General features: G+C 42.8%; 2 protein-coding genes across 2 annotated transcripts in view; one reads left to right on the forward strand and one right to left on the reverse strand.

The window, feature by feature from the left end:
* Window positions 1-338: 338 nt before the first annotated feature.
* Window positions 339-22,448, forward strand: part of LOC107270594 (cAMP-specific 3',5'-cyclic phosphodiesterase) — a 222,580-nt gene continuing 200,470 nt past the window's right edge. The window contains exons 1-4 of the mRNA XM_015745747.2: window positions 339-1,484; window positions 5,776-6,410; window positions 6,717-7,991; window positions 13,798-14,028. Coding sequence (XP_015601233.1) covers window positions 13,946-14,028 — 83 coding nt within the window. The 5' untranslated portion in view covers window positions 339-1,484; window positions 5,776-6,410; window positions 6,717-7,991; window positions 13,798-13,945. The remainder of the gene's footprint in view (window positions 1,485-5,775; window positions 6,411-6,716; window positions 7,992-13,797; window positions 14,029-22,448) is intronic.
* LOC112494779 (FK506-binding protein 5-like) lies at window positions 14,389-20,239 on the reverse strand. The gene is made up of 4 exons (XM_025087948.1): window positions 17,517-20,239; window positions 16,498-17,007; window positions 15,764-16,435; window positions 14,389-15,630 (listed from the first exon to the last, which is right to left on the reverse strand). Exons 1-4 carry the CDS (start codon window positions 19,731-19,733, stop codon window positions 14,764-14,766), a joined length of 4,266 nt encoding a protein of 1,421 aa, XP_024943716.1. The 5' UTR covers window positions 19,734-20,239; the 3' UTR covers window positions 14,389-14,763.

Below are 22,448 nucleotides of genomic sequence, written 5' to 3' on the forward strand. Positions count from 1 at the left end.
ATGTAAAAATTTTAAATAAAGGTATGACTGACAAGTAAAAGGGAACGGGATAAAGATAAAAAAAAGGAATGTGAAAAAAAAATTAAATTTGAAATACATTAAAATCCTCAGCGTTATCCATTGGCAAATAGGTAAAAATGGCAAAATTGAAATAGCGTCAAGGGCTGCACTCGTGCCGATGGTGCTACGAGGAAAGAGTGATACAAGGGAGGGCGCGGATGACCTAATTTTTGCCGGAGAGCCAAGCCGGCGAGAGCGCCCCTCGGAAAAGCCGCGGCTTTTCCGGATGCTACGTCACTGAGCACGAGCGTCGTAGAATCGTTCCGTCAGTCGGGTCTCGACCGCCGTCAACGTCAATACGGCGGCGCACGAGCTTATCGTTAATGTTAACGTAAACGGAAACTCTCGGCGAATGTAAACGCGTACTGCGATGACGTGTAAGTAGAGGAAGCGTGTGTCGTGTCAGCCTTGTGTTTAGTTGATGCGTGGTGCAACGACGACGTAAAAAGTCTAGAAGGTTTAGGGACGCCGGATGAGAGAGGACGCCCACAGGGAGTGGGGTAGACGTGCAACACGGACTTAATGCTCTCTGGGCAACGACGACGAGTTGCGTTTTGCGTCTGTGCATTACGTTTACGTTGTCGCGCACGAAATTGATGTTTAGAGTTGTGACGTTGGGCTCGTCGACGTGTCGCCGCGTCTACCTGACTGATAACGACTGAGACGCGTCCATGTCAACGATTGATAACCGGGACTAACCCGTACGTCGCCTAGGATTTATTTCGAGTGTATCGTGACGGAAGGAGTGAAAAGACGAAAGCTGATTTTTCGTTCGGGATTCGGCAGGAATTTGCGTGCTGAGGGACGAGGAGATTGTTTTGAGGTTAGGGAACGTGGAAGGTTGACATTTTTGTACATTTATCGTGACTTCGGTCCTTATTCACCTCTGTAGGAAGATTTGTTTTGGTTTGTCTTGAACTTGTAGGCATTATGAGAAGTCCGGTCTTCTTGATTCAGATCATTGTACATTAAATCTGGATAAATGATTCGTCAGAATGTTTCTTTACCGTTCATTCGTCGTATTTACATGGACGTATTATTGTACAGTCCTAGATAAAGATTTGTGATGAGTATTTTTTTTCTTCCGTTTTATGTAAGAACGCACAAAATCGTCTCCTCGCACGCAAGCTCCCGTTAAGTGCTATGACTTAATCATCAGTTACGCAAACGCGATGCGTGGGTCTGATAAATAAATGTTATTATACCATCCACAGATAAAAAGGATGTATCGTATCCGGTTTTACGCCGGAAAATAAGTAGGGCATAAGTGACGAGGTTTGGCAATACGTAACCCAAGTATTAAATCGACAATAGGTAAAAATATTGACGTAAAAAAATTAATGCAAAGATTTATTAAGAAAGTGGTAAACTAATTAACGCAAACAAAGTGCTCGTTAGTGATTCTATCAACGGAAAGAGACGATGTACGTAATTAGTTCCAATTTTATCTATATATAAAACTTGACCATATTTGCCATTGGGGAGGTAACTTTTTTTTTATCTCGATTCACCAAAAAGTTATAATTATTCCAGTGCGTTGATCCGAGCTCTAATTCGCACGGTCGTGCATTTTGGGAAACAGTGAAATTATACGAATTTTTTTTTCGTAATTTTTCATATTTTTTTATAAACAAATACAGTGAGCTTTATTTCGTAGCGGTACATTTGAATCGTGATTAATGAAAAAGACCTGTCAGTCTCGTCTCATGAAAAATGAATTTATTATTTATCCACTGTGAGATACAGTTTTTTTTTTTAAAATATCAGCGTCGATTCTTTCAATTCCAAGAAAAATCCTGATTATTCGCAGATCACCATTATGAGATAGATCCGTCTGATTGTCTCCTGGCAACCATAAAAAGAGCCGAAGGTTTAATTTACAGACGTAAAATATCAGCAGCTCGTGAGGATCGATGAAATCTGGGAAAGCGAGAGTTTCTAACGTTCCTTCTTATCTCTAACGATCTAAACACGTGGAGAGCATATATAATTTATTTCATATGAAATTTTGATTAGTCGTGGATTCTTTTTGAAATTCTATATCAAAGCGGCTGTCATCTCAAGCAGTGAGCGAACGTAAAACGAAAGCAATTACTGGTTGGGACAGAGGGATTGGGAGAGAGAAAAAAAAAGCTTAGGGGTTAGACGAAGATGATGCTGGGAAAGTAGAGGTGAGATTTACGAGTATAGAGACTGAGCTGTTGTAGAATACTACTGGACCAAAGTACAGAGAATAAATCATTATGGACTAATGAAATTAAGAGACTTGCCCGCAGGCACTTTCGTCCGTGGTATCATTTGTACGTTACATTACAAAGAATTATTTTACTCTGTCGAAAATCGCTGGTACGAATTTCGAGCTCGATTAGTCGAATCCCATGTTATTTTTATCTTCCTAATGAAGTTTTTATCGAAACTTCATTATCTATGTGTTATTCCATATAATATGCTGTATATATGTGTATATATATATATATATAACTGTATATACATAACACTGTACAGCGCTTTGATTCATTAAAGGTCCTTATAAATAGAGCCTCCCTTTCAGAATCAATGCTCACTTCTTGTTAGGTGTACTTATTCAATGGCAGGGTAATACATGAATTCGTTTTTTGATAAAGATTAAATATATATATGTATGGTACATTGATACCTCTATGCTTACCCAGAAGAGTGCTATAATTTACATAGATTCGGGAAATTAAAGAAATTAGACGCATTTCCGATACAATTTAAAAATCGTGACAAAGAGCCAATGCGTTAAAAAAAATTTCACGAGAATATGTTAAAAATATTTGAAAAGATATCAACTATAAATTTACATATCACCCAATTTTCAATATCCAATATTTTTTTCAAATTTTTTACATCGTGGTTGCGCATAAACGAATAAGTTACAAAGATACACATAGACGCAGGAATCTGTCAATATAACAAAAAAAATAAAGCAGAAAACTCTTGAAGAGCTTTAAACGAGCTGGCAAAACGTCTCGGAGCTTCAATTTAAAGTGCACTTGAAAATAATCCCTGTACCTGTTTTTCATTTTCTGGCTTACCAATTCCCTTCTGCACTGGTCGGATTCCGTATCGATTGACGACGACGTTGTTGTCAAAGTTTTACGATTAATTTACACATACCTTCAGAGTCTCTTTAGCTTGTCCAGTCATTCCTCTTATACACTTGTAACCATATGACTGTCTTAAGCGTACAGATAGCCACGTTTCAGTATCTGAGGTGACCCTATGATCTGGCTTCCTTGTTATTAATTTCCAGCTGTTCAAAGCTGCGCGTCTCTATGGTGGTCTAACTTTTGGCAAACAATTGAGTTTTCCCTACTGGTTATACCAATTTCTCATGGGCGGATCTGTATCGTATCTTTTGAGTTGATTTGTAAAGCCGATCCTTCGTAACTTGGTCGGGTATAAGGAAACTATAGAAGGTTCGTGATAACGTTTCAATGTTTATCTCGCTGCTAGACCCTTTTGCCCTGCCGCGTTACTCGACCGAGAATTCCATGGCTGGCCGCATTGAGGGGTAATGAAATTTCCTAACTGGGAATAGTTTGTTTAGTCGAATAATTTGAGCAGACTGACGTTAGCGAACGAGTAAGAGAGAGACGGATGGACTGTGTAAATTCTAAATAGGACAGAAGGTCCTTTGTACGTAAATGGGTATCAGCCTTAAGAAAGCCGTTGGTGAGATCAACTAGTTTCTTGCTGTTGTAGTGAAAAGGACGAGGTAGCCTAATTATCTATTTATCCGACACCAGAGCACGTCTAATTGGATCTCTGAGAAATCAGTCAGTCTAGTCTACTTAGGACCGACTGAACAAATTTAGCGCAGCTTCCAGCACTGCAAGCAGTTAGTTACCTTCGTCGGTTATTTGACACATACATTTATTCAGGGTAAGTTAAGATTTAGCGTTGAAACTTTCTAACCGGACAAAGACATTCGTTTTGAGTTTTTGGGAGTGACTGGAAGTTTATGAAAAACTCAAAATTCACTTTTTCATTGGATTACGTGAATATGATTTTTTTTATATCTTGGGGATAGCTTAACGAATATCTCAAATAAAACACTTCTGGCTCTTCTAATCTAATCCATACCGCGATGAGTGACTGACGTCGGTGTCGACCTTGCAATTTGCAGCCAATCTACGCTTCTAATGGATAATAAAGACCACGTGAAATTGCCTCAAAATTAAAAAATCCCAACCGCATCCCCTGCTTTCGCTGTGCCGATTATCGTGGTTATTAAGCTCGTCTTTTCTGGAATGAGAAAAAAGGGGGAAAAAAAGACTAACTAATGGTTCGACTTGCTCAGATTGTAGGCAGGTATCGCATTTTATTTCTCCTGCGCGAATCCAGGTTATTTCACCTTAATCAATTTGGATTTATATTAAAAAAAAAAGCAAATTATAGCCATTTACTTCAAATGGGTTTTAAACGCTTAAGCGTGACTGGGATATATCCTCCATGGGAATATCTTTGCGGATAGTCGACGCCACACCGGAAAATCTCGCAGCAAAGCTCACCCTCGCCCAAGAGAGCTCAATTCGTGAGATTAACCTTCGTGATTAATTACAATTACCGCCATACGTTTTAAGGGTGCTCGCGCATATTTGCCACTCATCCCTTGGGAGGCCGATTCTGCTTAAGCGAGAGATTCGGGTCAAATGACCCAATTAATTATTTTTTTTTTTGAAATATTAAAATTGCACCCGATTGCATTGGTCAGCGTTGCGTTAATGACGTCACGCCTTATCAGACCTCCTTCATCTTGATCGGATTCACCCCCAGCCCAATGGGAATAGCTATCCACTTTCCAATAGGATACTTTTTACTCCCCTGTTACGATGAGCTTCCTCAACCGGCTGCCCAGCTATACACTCCAATCCTCTCCACGAGAACCCATGGACTATTGATTTCTAACCCCTATAATCTTTTTGTTAAGTGCACATTTCAAGGATCCATTTTGATGCATTTACTCCAAAATATTTTCATGGGAAAAGAAAATCTTCAAAAGGATCCCCGAAAATTCGTGCCCGTCTCAAAAGGCGAAAGTGACAACCTGAATTTATCTATTTTATCATTTTTTTTTCTTTTCTCTTCAATACACTAAACGCATGAAGTTAAAGCGCGAAGTAAATTAAAATCACATTCGAGCCACGGGTTCCAGTAAAAGAATGTCCACCGTAAGTTCAGGGCTTTGTCCAGGTAATTCCTACTGGCCTTACTTTTCAAATGAAATTACGTACCAGATCGTTGATGCGCTGTGTCGCGCAGAAGATGTTTCCCGGATGCGGGATGTTAAACTTAATTACCCGAGAATTTGCAAATTCCCTTTTAAGTCCGGATTAAGAAAGTTGAGAAGTTTTAATAAAATTCCGCGAGGTGCGCCCATGGTTAGCTCGAAATTTATCCCTGATTATATTTTTGCCTCTTTCTTTCTCAAAGGGACGCCGTGAAACGGCTAAATGAATTTTCCTCGTGACGTTTTAACGATACTAACGAGAAGCTCTGCTGACACAACAGAATCTGTTTATACGAGCTTGCGTAAGCTAACGTGAATTTATGACGGCCGCCACAGACGAACGTGTACACTTGAGTATCCGCGTGACTTTTGACACGTACATATATACGTAATATTTAAGAAAAATTCCTCGCACCCCCCAGTGGCAAAAGTGCTAACTAAAATCACCTTAACTTCAGGTATCATCTTTAGCGACCGTACATACGATACTCGTGCATCGAAAAGACCTTTAAGAGATTAATCATAAACGATCGACAATCAACATTGTGTTCCATACACTTGGCATACGGTCAAGGTTGTCAAACGTCAAGACGTTTAATATCTGCTATAATATGGTATAATACCGTGGACGTATAATTTTCGAGGAAAAAAAATTTAACTAAAATCCATTGCGTGTCGACGAGCGATTGCGCGTCCATCGTTCACTGTATAAAAATCGGATGAGATTAATTTGCCGATTTTATTATCGACTTTCGTACAGCTGGCGTTTGGATGAAATATCCGTTTCATCGCGAATCAATGGGACGTACCAATAGGAAGTTGGTACGAATTTGTGTTGGTTAATCAATCGCCATGTACTCGGGGCAGATGTTCAATTGGGAGAGATGCTGCGGATCGGATAGAAGTACCTGTTTACATATCGCGCGTTCGCGGCCTCGAGCTTTCGGTTACGTAAAGTAGTCGCGAGGACGATTCGAAAGAGCCGAAAGTTACGTTGCTCGTGTAGAAAAGTAAGGGAGGATTTTGGCCGAACGAACCTGCCGAGTTGTATTGCCGAAAGTGGGGCTGTGCAACTTTGAACAATTTGCGCGAGGTAATACTGACTAACGGGAGATGCCTTGTAGCGTCGAGAACGACGTAGGGTAGAGGGATGTTGGAATAAAAATTGAAATAAGAATCCTGGGGTAGGATGGGACGTGCTTGTGTTTCTTGAAAAAAAAAAAAAAAAAAAAAAAAAAGAAACAAACAAATTTTCCCTTAATGTCCCACAATATAGATAATACTCGGTTGCAAGAACGTTCAAGAGATACACGATGTGATAAGTAATGACTTGTACACGGCAGTTGCGTTTTGTAAGGGTGAAAAAAAAATAAAAAATAAAAAGTGATTATCTTTTTAGATTTGACAAATTGTGTGTGCAGACTAACATTTTCTTGTGACGAATATACGTAGATCTTGCTTCAAGGGAGGAAAGGGAGAATCGCGAAATTCTCATAACTTAACGTGTACCGTATGTGTCTGCTGTGTTGGAATGAAACTTGTACCGTGGTGAATAAAGCGATGCGCTACGGATAATATATAAAGTTTAATAAATACAGTTCGATATAAGAATAAATAAACTGAAGGTATTCATGGGGATTTCTCTTGTCTCGAATAACACTGGCAAGAATCGCTTTATGTGTCCATAAAGTATGAACGGATCGATTCGATGCGCAAACGGAAGGAATACGATTCGAGTGTTGATAATCTGAGAACGAAAAACATTTTCGTGACGTCGTGCGTGTGTCTCGTGACGTAATTTTTAAAAGTGGAGATACCAAAAGATTTTGGGAATCTCGGAATCGCGAATCGACGATAATGGGCGATCATCGAGAGTACATGAAAAAGTTGTGATATACCGTGAAAGGAAATCAGTTGGATGTCCAGGTGCGTCTCGAGGGATGATCGCGGGCCACGAGAAATGAAGTATCGAAATTTTTTGTTAGTTTTGCTATGACGCAATCGTTTAACGTCTTCAGGGCACTTTTCACGAATTCGTACGAAGGCCTGTGCTAGTAAATAAGTGAAACGCAAGAAGAAGAAGAACGAAGGAAGTGGGCATATAAATAAAGTCGGAGCAGCAAAAGTGTTCGCGAGTGTCTTAAAGCAGTGGGAGAGAGAGAGAGAGAGAGAGAGAGTGGGTCGACGTGGTGTCTACCAGCGGAAAGAGGGGAGGTCCGTGCGGATGCGGTGGCTTGGAATAGGGTGCGCGCGGGTGTAAAGTCCCAGCAATAAGAAAGGGTTAAAAGTAAGCTTCAGCAAGCTCTGAATGTTTTGACATTGAGTGGCGCTAGGGTGTCGACGTGGGGGGCGCGTGGTCTTGCTGCCTGCCGTGCGCCGCCGGCGGCGGCGCGGCTGGGGGTGGTGCAGGAGTCTCGGGGACCACCCCCGAGAGCAAGAAGGGATCCTTGCACAAGCACCAGCAGCAGGCCAGCCCCGTAAGGGGCGAGGAGGAAGAGCGCGCCCCACTCGGTGACCTTGACGAAGACCTGGATGACCTGGAGGACGACCCCAGGGAGCAAGAGCTCAAGGAAGAAGACTCCGCTAAGGAAGGTGGTACGCAGCACAGACTCAGTCCGCGACTTCACGACATCGAGGAAGAGGACGATGAGGAGTGCCGGCTCACTGGGGAGAGGTAAGATCGTTTCTTTGTTATTTTTGGAAATTTTTTTTTTTTTTTATTTACCTCCCTCATTTTCGACCCTTCCGTCCGGCACTCCAGATACTCACTCGAGACAAGTAATATCGATAACTTTTCTTTTTTTTTTTTTACTTTTTTTAAACTCAAAATATCTTTACCTGCCGCAGTGGCTGCTGTGAGCAAATTGGGTACATTTATATACGAGGCACGGTTCATCTGTAAAAACCGTAGGTCCCTTTAGGCGCGCGGCTTTGCCTCTCCTGTTGCGTATTTGTTGTCGAAATTGGAACGTCCAGAAGGAACCGTAAAACCATTTCTTTACGAGGATACTCCCAGGGCCTCTCGACGGCGTCTCGATGGTTTCCGATTTAATCGAACAGGCCGTGTGTGCGTGCGTGTGGAGTCAGGATGTTGGCGAAGGTAATCGAAAAGTAAATGGAGTTTGTAGAAATAGAGACAAGAACTAAAAAAAGACCTATAGCGTACACTCGAAGCAAAGTTGATTATTTGGCGAGCGCCAAAGGAGCAGTAAGGAAGAGCGGTGGTGGCGGGGGAAGGGACTTGTTTGCATTCGAGAGATGAAATTCTCTGATGAAGATGAGAGAATATCGGTAAGTCCTTAACCTCTCTGATCTACGATCCCTCGGTATCCCCAATCTGTTCCCCGGATATTATGAAACTCGCTGCTGCAAGTGTTCTGTACAGTCCGTTCGCTCTAACTGCGGTGAATACGGGGAACTACTCGAATTCGGTATAGCTTCGCACACGTGTTCCTATTACGGGAATAGAACCGAGCGTGAAATATCTTAAGGCCCCACCCAGGTAGCTCTTCCCAATTCCTCCCTCTCTCAGGAATGTGCTTAGGCTTAAGGGAAGCCGGAAGCTCTGTATGCTCGAGAAATTCAATCAACTACATTGGATTTCGAGAGTTCGTCCTAAACTCCTGCTGTTTACATGCCGACCAATGGAATTCGGGCGGCCGTGTAGGACCCTCGTAACGTCCTATGCTCTGTGGGCCATTAGCTGGTTAGTCAATGGAAAATCGTAGGGTATCTGCTCGCTGTCTGTCTCTGTTTTTGTTCTTAATACCGTTACGTTCTTAGCCGTTACTCGCGCGTCACGATAACATATTGCTGTATGTTTTATCTGCCAAGTATAGAACGCTCAATGTATAGTACTAACTGGGGGAAATAGCTTTGGTTCAATATTGCTTGTTTAAGCTTGATTGCGACGAACCTATGTAGGTTATGCTGGTCCGTTGCTAATGATGAGCTCACTATAGGTACTACGTTACAGACGTCTAGACTGCATAGGTCTGCATAGAGTTATGGAATACGGGGTATAGGGGTATTTGGATGATATTCCTCGGTCAGGCTGGTTGCAGCCGCTGATAGGTGATTGACAGACTTTGAACGTATACACGAGATTATTTTTAGCGAAATTCCATACACGAGATTTTTCTTTGTAGTGTACCGCGTTTCCGGCACGTGTACATTTACGAGGTACGGATCTGATTGGGTATTGTCAGGGGTTATTGGGTTTTGCGATATTTTTCTAAATTAATGGTATTTCATTTTTGTTTGGTTCTTCTATATCGTAATGCCGCTTTTATTATACGTTATTTCATTGGCTTTTTGTGAAAAAATCAAGGGGATGTTGAAATGCGAGCTTTCTCTTTTGTCTTTTCTTTGGCTGGTCGATATTTGAAAAGAATTCTTTGAGGATGACTCGTAAATATTTTAGAACGCATCTTACGGCGACGAGATAAAGTCTGTGGAACGTTGTAATATTTTATGGGAATTTTAAAAGATTTTTTGTATTTTTTTTCTTTTCGGAAAAACGGTAGATAAAATATTCTACATAAAACGAGTCGTAAGTCATTTTCTCTATTTTTTTTTAAAAGTAAATTTTAAAAATCATTTTAAAAATCTCGTTTAACCCGGTTCATCGTGTTCATCATTGTTTTTATCAGGTACAATCGAGCCGCTCGGTTTTATTAGAAAATCTGATAGCTGCTGTATCCTCATATAAAAGCATGGTCTCTATTTACTTTAATATACGCTTATCGATTCGGTGATGCTCGGTCTATCGAGAATATGATTTAGCCAAAAGTTATTGAACTATATTGGAAATCTCAGCAGGCTTTTCTTTTTCACGACCTAACTCAAGTTGGTTAGAGCGATGATACCGTGGTGCCGGAGGAGCAACGCTTGCGGATTGAAGAATAAATGCATTTTCACCTCTCGCGAGATTTTACAGCCATACGGATGACAGTCTGATCGAAATTGCGTTATTGTATCGTTAGATATCCGACTTCAGGGAAATAGGAAAGACAACGGGGTCTTCGTAAAGGGATTTCACAGTGGCTGGTTGGATGCGAACAGATTGAAATCTCTGTATAGGTGGAGCCGGGCGTAAAGAGATATATAGGCCAGATCTTTAGAAGTACGGAGTAACCGAGTCTGATCGAAGAAAATTGAAGTAAAACTCCCGTATGAGAAACAGCGTGTGACGCAGGTCGACAACAAAAAAAAAAAAAAAAAAAAAAAAAAAAAAAAAAAAAAAAAAAAAAAAAAAAAAAAAAAAAAAAAAAAAAAAAAAAAAAAAAAACCGAATGTTATTCTCACTGGCTTCCGCGTGTTTACGAAATATCGTCGCAATTCCCCGACGTTATTTAAATGTCCTAAAAGTTCGGGGAATACGTGAATAAAAGATAGGAAAGGACTTTTGATCGTGAGAGCAGGTAATCTCTCGCTACCAATACACAATTTCGAAGAGTTTTCGGGAAGCTCCTCTCCAGCGTCTGGATATTCAAATAGATCTTCCCCTTCCCGACGACGAACGGGCTTCGCCGGGCAGATGATCAGGCTGCATTTTTTATTCGCGGTGAAAGGAATTTAAATAAAAGAAAAAGGATACCAAGGTATAAGGGACGCTAAGAAAAATATTTCAAAAGGAAACGCGTATCGGGAAGATTATGAACGTTCGTTCCCTGGAGTCGCGATATTATTGCGTGGATTTTCATTTTTACCTAAACTCCCCCTCGTAATGCCAGTATCAATTATCTGGCATTTCCTTGGGAATTCGATAAATCATTCCCTACGCTCCTCGAGCTCTCTTCGTCCTTCTTCAATAAGTCAAATGAAAATTTTCCCCTTCCTGTTAAATCTTCCTCCTCTTCCTCCTCTTCCGCCTCTTCGTTCGAACGTTCAAGGGGAAAGAAGATGCCTTTCGTGATTTAGTATGAAATACTGCGCCACTGGCTGCAATCTCTTTCGCGATATATATCTTAATTGGGAAAAGACAGCGGAGGATACTCGCCAAGTGAAAATGTATTGGGGAATTTCGAGAGCCGTCCTAACAGCGAGAGGGCTTTATATTCCCAGTTTCTCAACGTTCAGATTTTGCTCGCACTAGTCTGGGAACTTTGAGTTTCATATCTTTCGTAGATGAAATCATGATTTTTATGGAGGGGAAGAATTTGCTTTGACCAAAGACTGGATTGGGATATATTTGTTTGTCACGTAGTAGCTCGGTAGTCAATATCGGGATCGTATCATCTACGTGTACGTGTAACCGGGTATAGCTGGACTTTCTGGAATTTGGGTCAGCCTCAAATTCTAACCTTGGATCGTATCATTGAATTACTGTCAGTCCGATTAATGATAATAGCAGCAGCAGCATCAAGAGCAATTCGCAGCAAAGAGGATAAGTAGGCTCTGCCTTCGTAATGTTAATTCAAGTTGTTCGCTCGTTGCGACACAACCTGTTGATGGTCTCTCTTATGGTCGAGTGGAAGAGGTTTCGAGGTTAGGTCGAGATCAGGAGTAGTATTCGCCGGAAGAAGAAATTAACGATAAGAAAGTTCGTTCGTTGTGGAGGCTGCGGCTTTGGCTTGCAACAGCTGTAACCCAAGTTTCGATGAATCGTAGAAATTCACTGTAGCTTCGATAGTTTTCCCATGTCCTGTACTTCGACAAACTGTCGCGGTCGCCTTAACGCCAGCGCTTTGCGGTTACATGGAAACTCGAAATGCTAAGATTTCAAGACACGGCGATTACACGTGGGCGTTAACCACGCTCTCGGGGAAACTCGAGAAAGTAGGATTTTCGGTGTTACACGTTGTCTTATGCGAATAGTCAAGGGAAGGAACAACGTTCGTGACTTATTGGTACTTCGGTTAATTATCAATGCACGTGTTTTTGAGTTTGTCGACATTGAGGTGTCAGCGAGATGGATGTTTTTATGATTTTTAGAAAGGATTTTTTTTTTGAAAATTTTCCAAAAATATTTTCTTATCTTACTCACTGGCTGTCTGTACCGTCACACTGTGTGTCTGGTGCCGAAAATCTCTATCGTAGTCACGGGTTGGTAATGTCGCTCTATCTGTCACGCAAGATGTCAGCTGCAAGTACTTTCAGAATTCTGTCATTACGATTACGACAGGTATGGGGTGCACCGTAAGAGCATTTCCGTAGCGGCTAAACGACCTCGCGAATCTGAATTTGAGTGTGGGCTGCGAGTGTGCATTAACGGGGTGAGATTGCGCGTCTCATACGCCTGATATAAATTCACGCCAAATGCTCCGGTATATCCACAACCGCTGTTCGACATAGATCATATTTTATGCCAAAAATATATCCGGCTATTAAAAGATTAACGTTGTTCTACACGTCTGTATTATACGCCTATACAAAAGTATTTATAAAGAAGGTATCATGCTTAGGTTATGTTTATTCTCCATTCGATTTCCCTATGAATTAGATTCTCAGGTTATTCTTGAAAATCTCTATCGATCAAAATTATCGACACGTTATTTTGAAAAAAATTCCATTTTTGTTCCATAAAAAAAAATATTATATTTCGTAAGCGTGATTCCAGTGCCGAATAGCGTACCGTAATTTTGTAGCGTCGCGACGCCTTGTTTACCAGCATCGTTGTTATTGTTTTCGTCGTAAAAGTTATTTATAGCCAATACCCAGTGTAGTTAGCTAATATTAGGTATAGCATTTTTTTTTTATTTCTATAAATATCCATTATATGGGTCGTCATACGTTTCAATGGACTTTTCGTCCGGGTTAAGTCGAATGGGAAACACTCGCAAATGTCTGCGAACTTTTTCGTCTCGTGTAAGGTCATTAGTACCAAGTTCATGAAGACAGTCGCCTTGTAAGTGGCACGCGCAGGTACTAGAAGAAACAATGGCGTAAGAGTGCTTCTAAGTTCGTTATCACAAGGCCATAACGTAGTCGGGCGTAACGAAAAGACCGAGCGAGGTCAGAGTCGTGAAAGCGGTTTTGGCTCTGCTCGATTTTCGGAGTCAAAGCAGGATTTGGCAACGTGCCAAAACTTTTGAGTCACTCATTAGCCATCACCGCGCTATCTCGCGTGTCCCTGGAGCTTTTGCAATTGGCAAACGTTTAATCGCTCGTCACTGCGAATCTGTGATCAAGGAATTGCATCCAAATTCGATTACTTTTCCATACCGGGAAATGAATTTATTTTCGAAATTTCGTGTAAATTTTTTTTTTTTTTGAAAATTATTTCTCAATCGACGTTGCTCAAAAGCACCGACGTAGTTAAACGTAAATTAATTGATTTCGATAACATTCCCACGTGTCCATCGGACAAGGCATTCAGAATAATTTATTGATCTTTTTATTGATTATTTTATTTTCATCTTTCTTTACCTCGAAATTGCTTTTCGCATGTTTCGAAAAAAAAAAAAAAAAAAAAAATTGTAGGATTCCGTAAACATGTGAGCTTTAACGATTTACAGTTAGCGTTCTGCCTTTTCCAGGCAGTATCAAAAGAAATCACCGACGCCAAGCAGTGGTGGAGGTGGGAGCAGGTCAGGTTGGAGAGCTCGAAGGAGCGTCACGACGGCCGGCGCCCCCGGACATCAACACCACGTGATTGCGACTGCAGCTGCAACTGCACAGGCCAGGATGCAGGCTGAGCAAGGAAGCATCGGCGAGCTGCGTGGATACCACAATCTACGTTCACGCAGGCACACACTTGCGAACGTTCGGTGAGTCGGCAGCATGTCAATTAATACGCTTATAGGTGAAAGGTTGAGCGCGTTTCGAGAAATCAAGATAAATCACGAATCTGTGCGAAAAGAAAGGATTCGAACGACCACTAGTCGTGAGGGGAGGAGTCGAGAAATCGAACTTTGACATGGTTCGATGAAAATTGATGATACTTTAGAAAATAATATATAGCATGGCAAATCGTAACTCTCATATAAGTGGAGTATTATATGGTCAGACTCGTGCGCTATACTTTGATATTTATGTCCTTTTTTTACTTATATGTGGATTAACAGTCAAAGCGATCAATTACAATTATATATATAGTACGTAATAATCATGTGAATGGAGGAATAAAAAGAAAGATTGATAATCTTTTTTTTTTAAGGTATTGGTACATATGTTATTGATACGTCATTATACATTATATTTTTCGAATGGATCTGGAGTGGGTTGGAAAAAGTTTGGTATATGTACACTTGAAACGTACAGGGGAGCGTCTGTATCTGTGGTCAGCAGGGAGTAACAGAACGAACTGCGTGCAATCGGGTGCCACAAGAGTATTGATTTCGGTCACTGTGCTTGATGGATTACGAGAAGTCGAGACACGCCGCTCTCCAGTCGATCAGTCGGATTGGCTTTTACCGGACAAGTATTTCCTTAGCTGGATTCATTGAAGTCGCAAGTGCCGTTGCCAACGTTATCGTATCTTCCATCACGTGTATTTACGCTTTTCAAAGTGAATCGAGGTCCGCGGATTTTTCATTGCAACCGCAGCTTGAGTTCGGCCTTAATTTTTCGCTCTTCCTCGACCTCGTAATCTCGAGATCGATGTCCTTTTTTTGTATTTTCGCGTTTGCTTTGGCTCTTGGTATTTTTACAAGGCAACCGTAATCCTTGGTCTCTGGCTTTCGTTTTCGCTTCGCACGTGATTCGTATTTATCTTGGACGTTTATCGAACAGCCGCAGCAAACTTCCTTTTCATAGGACGCGTCTTCCGGCTCTTTGGACATTTTTTCTATCTCGTTCACGAGGATGCTTCCCATTTCACTTTCCTCTTCGGTCGCCCGAGCGTCACATTCGCAACACAGAGACTTCGAAATCTTATTGGTCACACTGGGAATCATCTTTACGGAGACTGATGTCCTTTGCGTTATCGATTTTCCACAGGAGGAACAAGAAACTTGATCCTTACCGTTCGAGCTGCCGCGTGGAATAAATTTGCAAGTAGGTGCGAATATTGTTGTAGTTACTATAGCATTTCCACCCTTATTATGGGTTGGCGAACCCGGCGTCTCTGGATACAAGCCAGAAGACACACGAGCTTTGTCCCTTTCGGTCTCTCTGGCTTTGCGATTACGTATGCACGAGGAGTCCGTCTGGGTGACGACGCTCGACGTCGTCACCGTTGACTGGTTCCTTAAGCTTCCGCGACAACGTAGTTTCCGTACGCGCGAACCTGGACTGGCATCCTTTCGATCTCGGATCGTCGATTCGCCGAAAAATTGGCAAATTTTGGAAATTCGCGGTTGACGTTGCTGCACCGTCAGGTATATGTGGCGTGGCTTATCGGGACTCTGTTTTACCGATCGGGATGCCTCCTGAAACGGATCGATCGCTGTAATCTCTATTGCCAGGAGGGTCTGGGCTAAGTTGAAAGCTTTGTATGGTTTAACTGCGGAGCTTCCATCGGAAGCTTCCGCGTTTTCTAGGGATGTAAAAATATTTGCTTACCAGAGGACACGTTCGTGGCTTGCAGATACAGGGACCCTTTGGGGATGATACAGTAGGAGTCGGTATCTTCTTCCTCTCCCCGTAGACGACCTTAGTCTTGGCTAACGATGGCTTCCTCTCTTTGATTTCATCGATCAGGTCTGTAGGCTCGGACTCTTCTTTTACTTCAATCTTGGGTACAGCCTCATCCGCGGTCACTATCGGCTCTTCCTCTTTGACTTCGAACGGTTCGACTTCGACTGTCACCTTCGATGCTTCCACTTTCTCAATTTCCCGCGAGAGACTGGGCGCTTTATCAATTTTCGCTACTTCGCTTGCTTCTTTGTCTTCCTCCATATCGATTCCTCCCTCGACTATCTTCTTCTCTTCAATATCATCCGCCTTGGCTGGACCACTTTTTTCGGGCTCCGTAGGCACGGCCTCTTCCATCCTTTCAAGTTCAGCTGCTGCCTCTTCGCCTTTTTTCTCAACTTCAATCGTCGATGATTTCTCGACGCTTTCGAAGATCTCAGATTTAATTTCCTCCGCAGGAGTTAGGGCTCTTTCGGACCCCGTCGTCACTACCAGCTTAGCATTACTCGATTTGTCTTCCCCGATAGTATCCGCCTGCTGACTCAATCGCTCTTCTTTTATCTCGTTGTAAGGTCTGCCCGAGCCCTCGTCCTGGGTTATCTGTAGTAAATGACAAAATTTTTATATCTACGTTTTCTCATAAAATCATTTATTCTACTCACCAGCTCCTCCCCCGTACTTGGTTCCGCGTCTTTTACGACCTCCTTTTGGAATTTTGTTTCTGGCAAGGATGCTGCACTTCCTGTTTCCGCTTTTTTCTCAATTTCAATGGTATCCCTTGGTACTACCTCATCCGTGTCTTGGTCCAAAACGTTCGTCGTACCATCCCCGGCATCTTCCCTTTCGAGCTCTACGGGTGTATCGACCGCCTCTTCGAATGGGGTTTCAGAGACTACGTCCGACGGAAATTCAGGTTCTGGGGTCGTAACTGGGGTCATAGGAGTCGTGGTGGTTTCGGGTATTGGCAAAAGTGCAGCAGCGCTTTCCACTTGAGATTTTATGTTTTTTATTACTCCATCCGACGTAACCGCCTCTTGGACTTCCGGAAGATCAACGACCGGTCTGGCCGTTGGCTCTGCTACGGTTTCACCTGAAAATCCTTCCTCCGTAATATCTACCCGTTTTACCGTGTCGCGTTCAATCTCGGTATCGTCACTGTCCCTTTTTGAAATCTGGAAAACGTAGGTAATACCGCGATAAAGTATAATTCAATATACGCGGCTGCCGGAATTTGCCAGAATTCTCGTTTTCTCGCCGAGCCATGCCTATACATAATGGGGACGTAGGATGAGGATGAGGAAAATTTTGTGACCGCTATATATACATATATAATATACGGTAACCCATTCGTAAGCTCCTGTCACGTAACCCATCAAGACTTATAATCAAACCGGATTATACCGTTTTTTGGTTTGGTTTGCACACGTTTATAATAAACTTGAATATCTTACCCCAAGATATAATCTCATTCTCTCCACCATTCGAGACGCTTCCGTCGTTTGGCTCGAGTAGTCCGGACATTTCAAGCAGTCCGGAAAGCGATAACTTCATTACTCCCTTGTTAACGTTCGGTCATAACTAGATTTCGCGAAGAGGCAGAGTCGGTACCTTCAGTTCCCGATCTCTGGCTTAACCTTTCCTTGAACCATACCACGCGTACTCTTGACTATATGTCACTTACCGATGTTACATCTTTTTTCCTGGGGGTCCCGTCGTGCGAGGATTTCAAGCCGTCCCGAGTCAAAACGACCTCACCCCTCGGCACGTCCGTCAACCCCGCTTTTGAGGTGTCAGTACTTCCGGTACTCTCGACGGGTACATCGAGATATTCCATATTGAGCAGAACTTCATCCGTTACTTCATCGTTAACTTCATCCTTAACTTCATCCTTAACAGGTTTCGATTCTTCGGTCAAATCCTTCGCTGGACCATCTTCCTGGACCCTTGATGTACCTGCTTCGATTTTGACCTCTACGGGTTCACTGATTGCCGGTATGACCTCTGGACGCTTCGATGATGTCGCCGCTGTTGGTGTCGGCTGAGGTCTGATTGGTTCTGTAAATTTTGTTTCCTTGGTTTTCGGAGGTTCGTCGCATTTAATATCTGGAGGACAGGGGACGTCCTCTTCTATGGGCATCCCGATCGGGGATAGGACCACGTCGTTGCATATGAAGTCTGGCGCGCAGGCGCCGTAATCGTCCGCATACATTTCGATTAGTAATTGGGCGTTATCAATGCCTTCTTGGTCAATAGTGCCACCCGCGTCGGCTACTTTTGCGTAATCGTTAGGTCTGCCGCTGGCGATGTCCTTTGGTGCTCGAATCCGGAGCCGTCCTGCTGCGAGTCCCGTGACACCGTCCTGCTGGGAAAGATCCCCATCTTTTTGTATCGCGATGTCACTTGATGTAACGTGACTCGTGTCCCGTCCGCTGAGTTGGTCAGCCTGGTTTGGTCTAACTGTGACCTTCTTGTTGGAGACTTTGATGAGGTCTGATTCGGATATTGTAGATTTGTCAGTCTGATCCGGTACAGCATTAACGTATTTACTTGACGTATGGAGAAGATCGTTCGCGCCTGGTGTATCCTTGTCCATCTGTTGAGGTTTGACATTGACCTCCTTAGATATCGATTTTATGAAATCACCCGTGTCTACGTCCTTATCAATCTGATCTGTTCCAGCAGTGATATCTCTGTTGATGGTCCCAGCGAAATCATCCTCCCGCCCACTTGCCACCTCATGGCCTTGGGCCTCCTTACACTTCTTAATCTCGCTGTGAGCGGCGCTCAATTGTTTTCTCATCCTTTCCAATTCATCTTCCAGTTGGCAGGTGCGTCCTGCCAGCTCCTGATTGGCAATGATCTTCGCTTCGAGCTGATCGTGCAGGCTGTCGATACTGCTCTCGGCGTCTCCCTTCACCTTGGCCCACAGCACGTCAGCCTCTTCCAGGGTCTTCATGTACGCGTACTCTCGTCTCTCAAGTTCCTCTATCTGCCTCTTAAGATCGAGTTCCGTCTCGGCGAGTTCCTGAAGTCTGCTCAGGCACTCGAGGTCGGTCGACCTTATGGAGGTCGCGCTGCCGATTTTCTTTAGCCAAATCTCACGGCATTTTATCTCGCCGCACTCGCCCTCCGTGCACCCCACCTCATCCCCCTTTGCCTTCTCCAACGCCTCTCGCGCCTCCTTCGCTTCCGCCTCCAACCTCGCCACTTCCTTCTTACGATCCTCCTGGGCCTTTCTCGCCTCCTCGATCTTCCGCTTTTTATCCGCCAGCGCCACCTCCTTCTGGGCCCACAACGCTCGCGCTTCCTCCGCTCGTCGCTGCGCCTGCTTCCTTTCCGCTTCCACCTCGCGCACGCGGCAGTCGTAATGCTGACTCGGGGTGCTTGGGAAAATCTTTCTCTCCTCTATAGGACCCTTGAATTGTTTCTCGATGACTCGCTGTATGCTGGAGATCGGTGCACCTTGGCTCATTCGCCATATGTTCCACACCGTCACGGCTGGTACGGAACATTCTAGGATTTCTAGACGCTTGCGCAAGTCGCTTTCTCGTCTTTCTAATTGGTCGTTGCGCGACTCGTGCTTTCCTATCATTTCGCGAAAATGCTTCTGGCAACGTCGCGGATCGCGGGAACGATTTCGACACCTGCTTCTTGACCTCGACGATGTTTCACATTTTTTCTCATTTTCCTCTTTTACCTTATCACGGACTTCGAACTTCTTGATTTCGATGACTTTTGCATTTTTCGAATGTTGCGATACCTTGGTGGATGCTGAATTTTTTGAGGCGAATTCTACCGTATTTTTCGTTATCTCTACTGCTTCTGATTTTACTGGCTCCGATGGCTCGTGTACTGCTAGTTCCTCATCATTGCCAGATCTTTCTTCCTCTTCGTCCATTCTTCAAGGCTCGATCGCAATATCCTTGTCGGCAACGCCCAAATAAATTTACGTATATAATCATTTCATCGTGATAAAGAATTTTCAATAATTAATTTTATATTTAAAAAATGACCTGGAATCAACTTATCGCAGCACTTTTCTAACCAATTTTTGACAACTGAAATATTTGACATTTTCGAATTCCAAGATAACGTTACGTCTGAATGTGTCTACGCGGATGCGCAAATCGTTTCACGTCGTATCGCATAAATAAATTCGCAACGCGGAAACGACTATTGCCGTAATTTCCGTATGTTTTATCACTTTAGTCTTTCTCAAATTTGTTACTCCTCACCAGCACTTTTTTACCAGTCCATTTTTCTAACAGCTCGAAATTTACATACGTCTTCAGACAACCTGGGCTCTCATTTAACACGTCACAGGTAGTACAGGCACAACGATTGTCATTCGTCGTACAAGTTCCTTGATGTTTGCACGTGAACATTCAGAGATACTGGCGCGCATTGAAGATGGTCTCAGATAGTATCGAGACAATGACCGACAGCCTCTGACAGTTGCCTACTGAGTCGACGAGACTGAACATTGTTATTGTTCTCGGCGAATCTTTTGTTACGTCATTTGATCTCGTGGCAGCCCAGCCGGTATTGTTTTGCGCTCTTTACCGATTAGTCGAGTTACCGATCGGATGGGAACAAGAATTTAAAAAAATTCAAGATAGTCTTATGGTATACTTGGAAAGAATTGTCGACGCGGGAATTTCAAAAAGCTTATTCGGACACTGTGAACGTATGAATTTTTGTTACATACAAGATACGTCCAAATTACGCAAAAAATAGGAATTCAAAGACAGGAACCCTCGCGAATTTTGGGCCAAGGTCACGCGTGTCCTCGACTTATAAATTAACGCGGTATTTTGGTTTTCCATTATCGCACATTTTTTAAAGGTAACAGAAATCTCTTAAAGTCGTCTTGGTTGAGCTCGTGAGATAAGTTCTTCCGGTTTGAAGGTCAAAGTTCAAGTTACCTCTTTTATATACTGTACACAGTGACATTGATAGCCGTCGTCTAGCTGTACCCAGATAGACTCTCGAACGAATCACATAAAAAGGATCTGACTGTCTTATTTTTATCTAGTAATTTCGCGAGCTAATCACGGAAGCTCGAATCTTGCTATCCTTTGAGAATTCGTAATACAATTATCGTGCGGTTCGGCAAATGAAAAATAGACTAGACCCAAGATGGGTTGACAAATATCACTAGGAGTATGAAACTGCAAATAAATACGGTGCACTGGAAATATTCTCTGTGTTTTGCAGATACTTGGAGGCACGAAAATTCGCTGGATTCAGACCAGACCATTCTCCGTGGTAAAGGACGTCGGGTGAAGAGTCTGAAGTTTAATGATCTTCAGTTCGCTTAACACTGAACACAAAGTGACTAAATTCACTGAGTTTAATTTAAGGTACATCCGGCGTCCATAAGGTATCCCTGAGAGTTTTCACCCTTAAACTCGAAGAAAAGCCCTTCAGAACCCTCGGACATACTCACTACAGCCTCTCAGTTGTACCAATCAAGTGATCTGCCATTTTCGTTTTCTATCTCAATCCTAATTAATACGGACTGCATCTGAAAAAATGGCATCAGTGTAACTCGAAGAGATCCTTTTACTCCTCTTCCATATCCCATTCGACGTGCGTATCGTCTACCTGGTGAAAAGGCGGCCGGCGCGCACCCTCGACCTCCACTTTCTCCACGTTGCCAGAGCCTTGCCTCCCCTTCAGGAATCAATAGTTTCCGAGTAGAAAGTTTTTCTCGAGCTCAGTGCCTGATGAGAACTTTCTTAGGGCATGTGCCACCATGTGGATACATATGTATTCATCGTACAGTCAGGTTCCACATGCTGATATTTATTCAACCTGGAAGCAAATATATAATCGGCGCGATAACTTTTGGTAGAAGATTTATTTAAAAAAAAAAAAAAAAAATTAATTTCATAAGGTGTTATCGAAATTTCGTTATTTCCGGTAAAATGGACTATTTCATTATACCAAGGATAACCTAATTTCTAACTTAATTAATCACTTCAGGCGTCAAATAAATTTTGAAAAGTCAGCCAGTTTACCAACTCCAAAAAAAAATAATCCAATCGTCATTACATGTCGTTCCAGAAATTCACTTCTCATTTTGTATTCATAAAACGAAGTCTTATCCGAGGGTAGGTTTTATTAGAGAGTGCTTTTTAAAATTCAAGGTCATGGAAGCCATCGGCTACTCGCTCCAATCGTCATTCGTCCCGCGCAGCCCCTCGAATTAAAGATACCTTAATTGATATTACATAAATATTTAGCGAACATGCTGCGACGTAACGCGAGACATGATAACAAAACAGGTAGAACGAGGCTGGAGTTGGTAAATAAAATCTTTGAGACTCCATTGAGATCAGGTAGGTAGGTGGGTTATGAGATTTTCGAAATTCACTCGGGATGATAGTAAAAGCCTGGACAGCATGAAATACGGACCGACTGGACACTGGAAACACCTACTAGCTAATATCATTTCCTCTTCAGTTTCATACGTATAATACGTCTACCCTTTGACTACGCTCCAGACTCCAGAAACCATATAGTTGTGGAGTACATTTTTTTTTCTCTTTGAAAATTATCACATGCATTCTACGTCGTTCTTCTCAGTCCCTCGCCCCTCCCCCCCCCC

This window comes from Cephus cinctus, unplaced genomic scaffold, assembly GCF_000341935.2.
Source record: "Cephus cinctus unplaced genomic scaffold, Ccin1 Ccin1_scaffold0805, whole genome shotgun sequence".
Lineage (NCBI taxonomy): Eukaryota > Metazoa > Arthropoda > Insecta > Hymenoptera > Cephidae > Cephus > Cephus cinctus.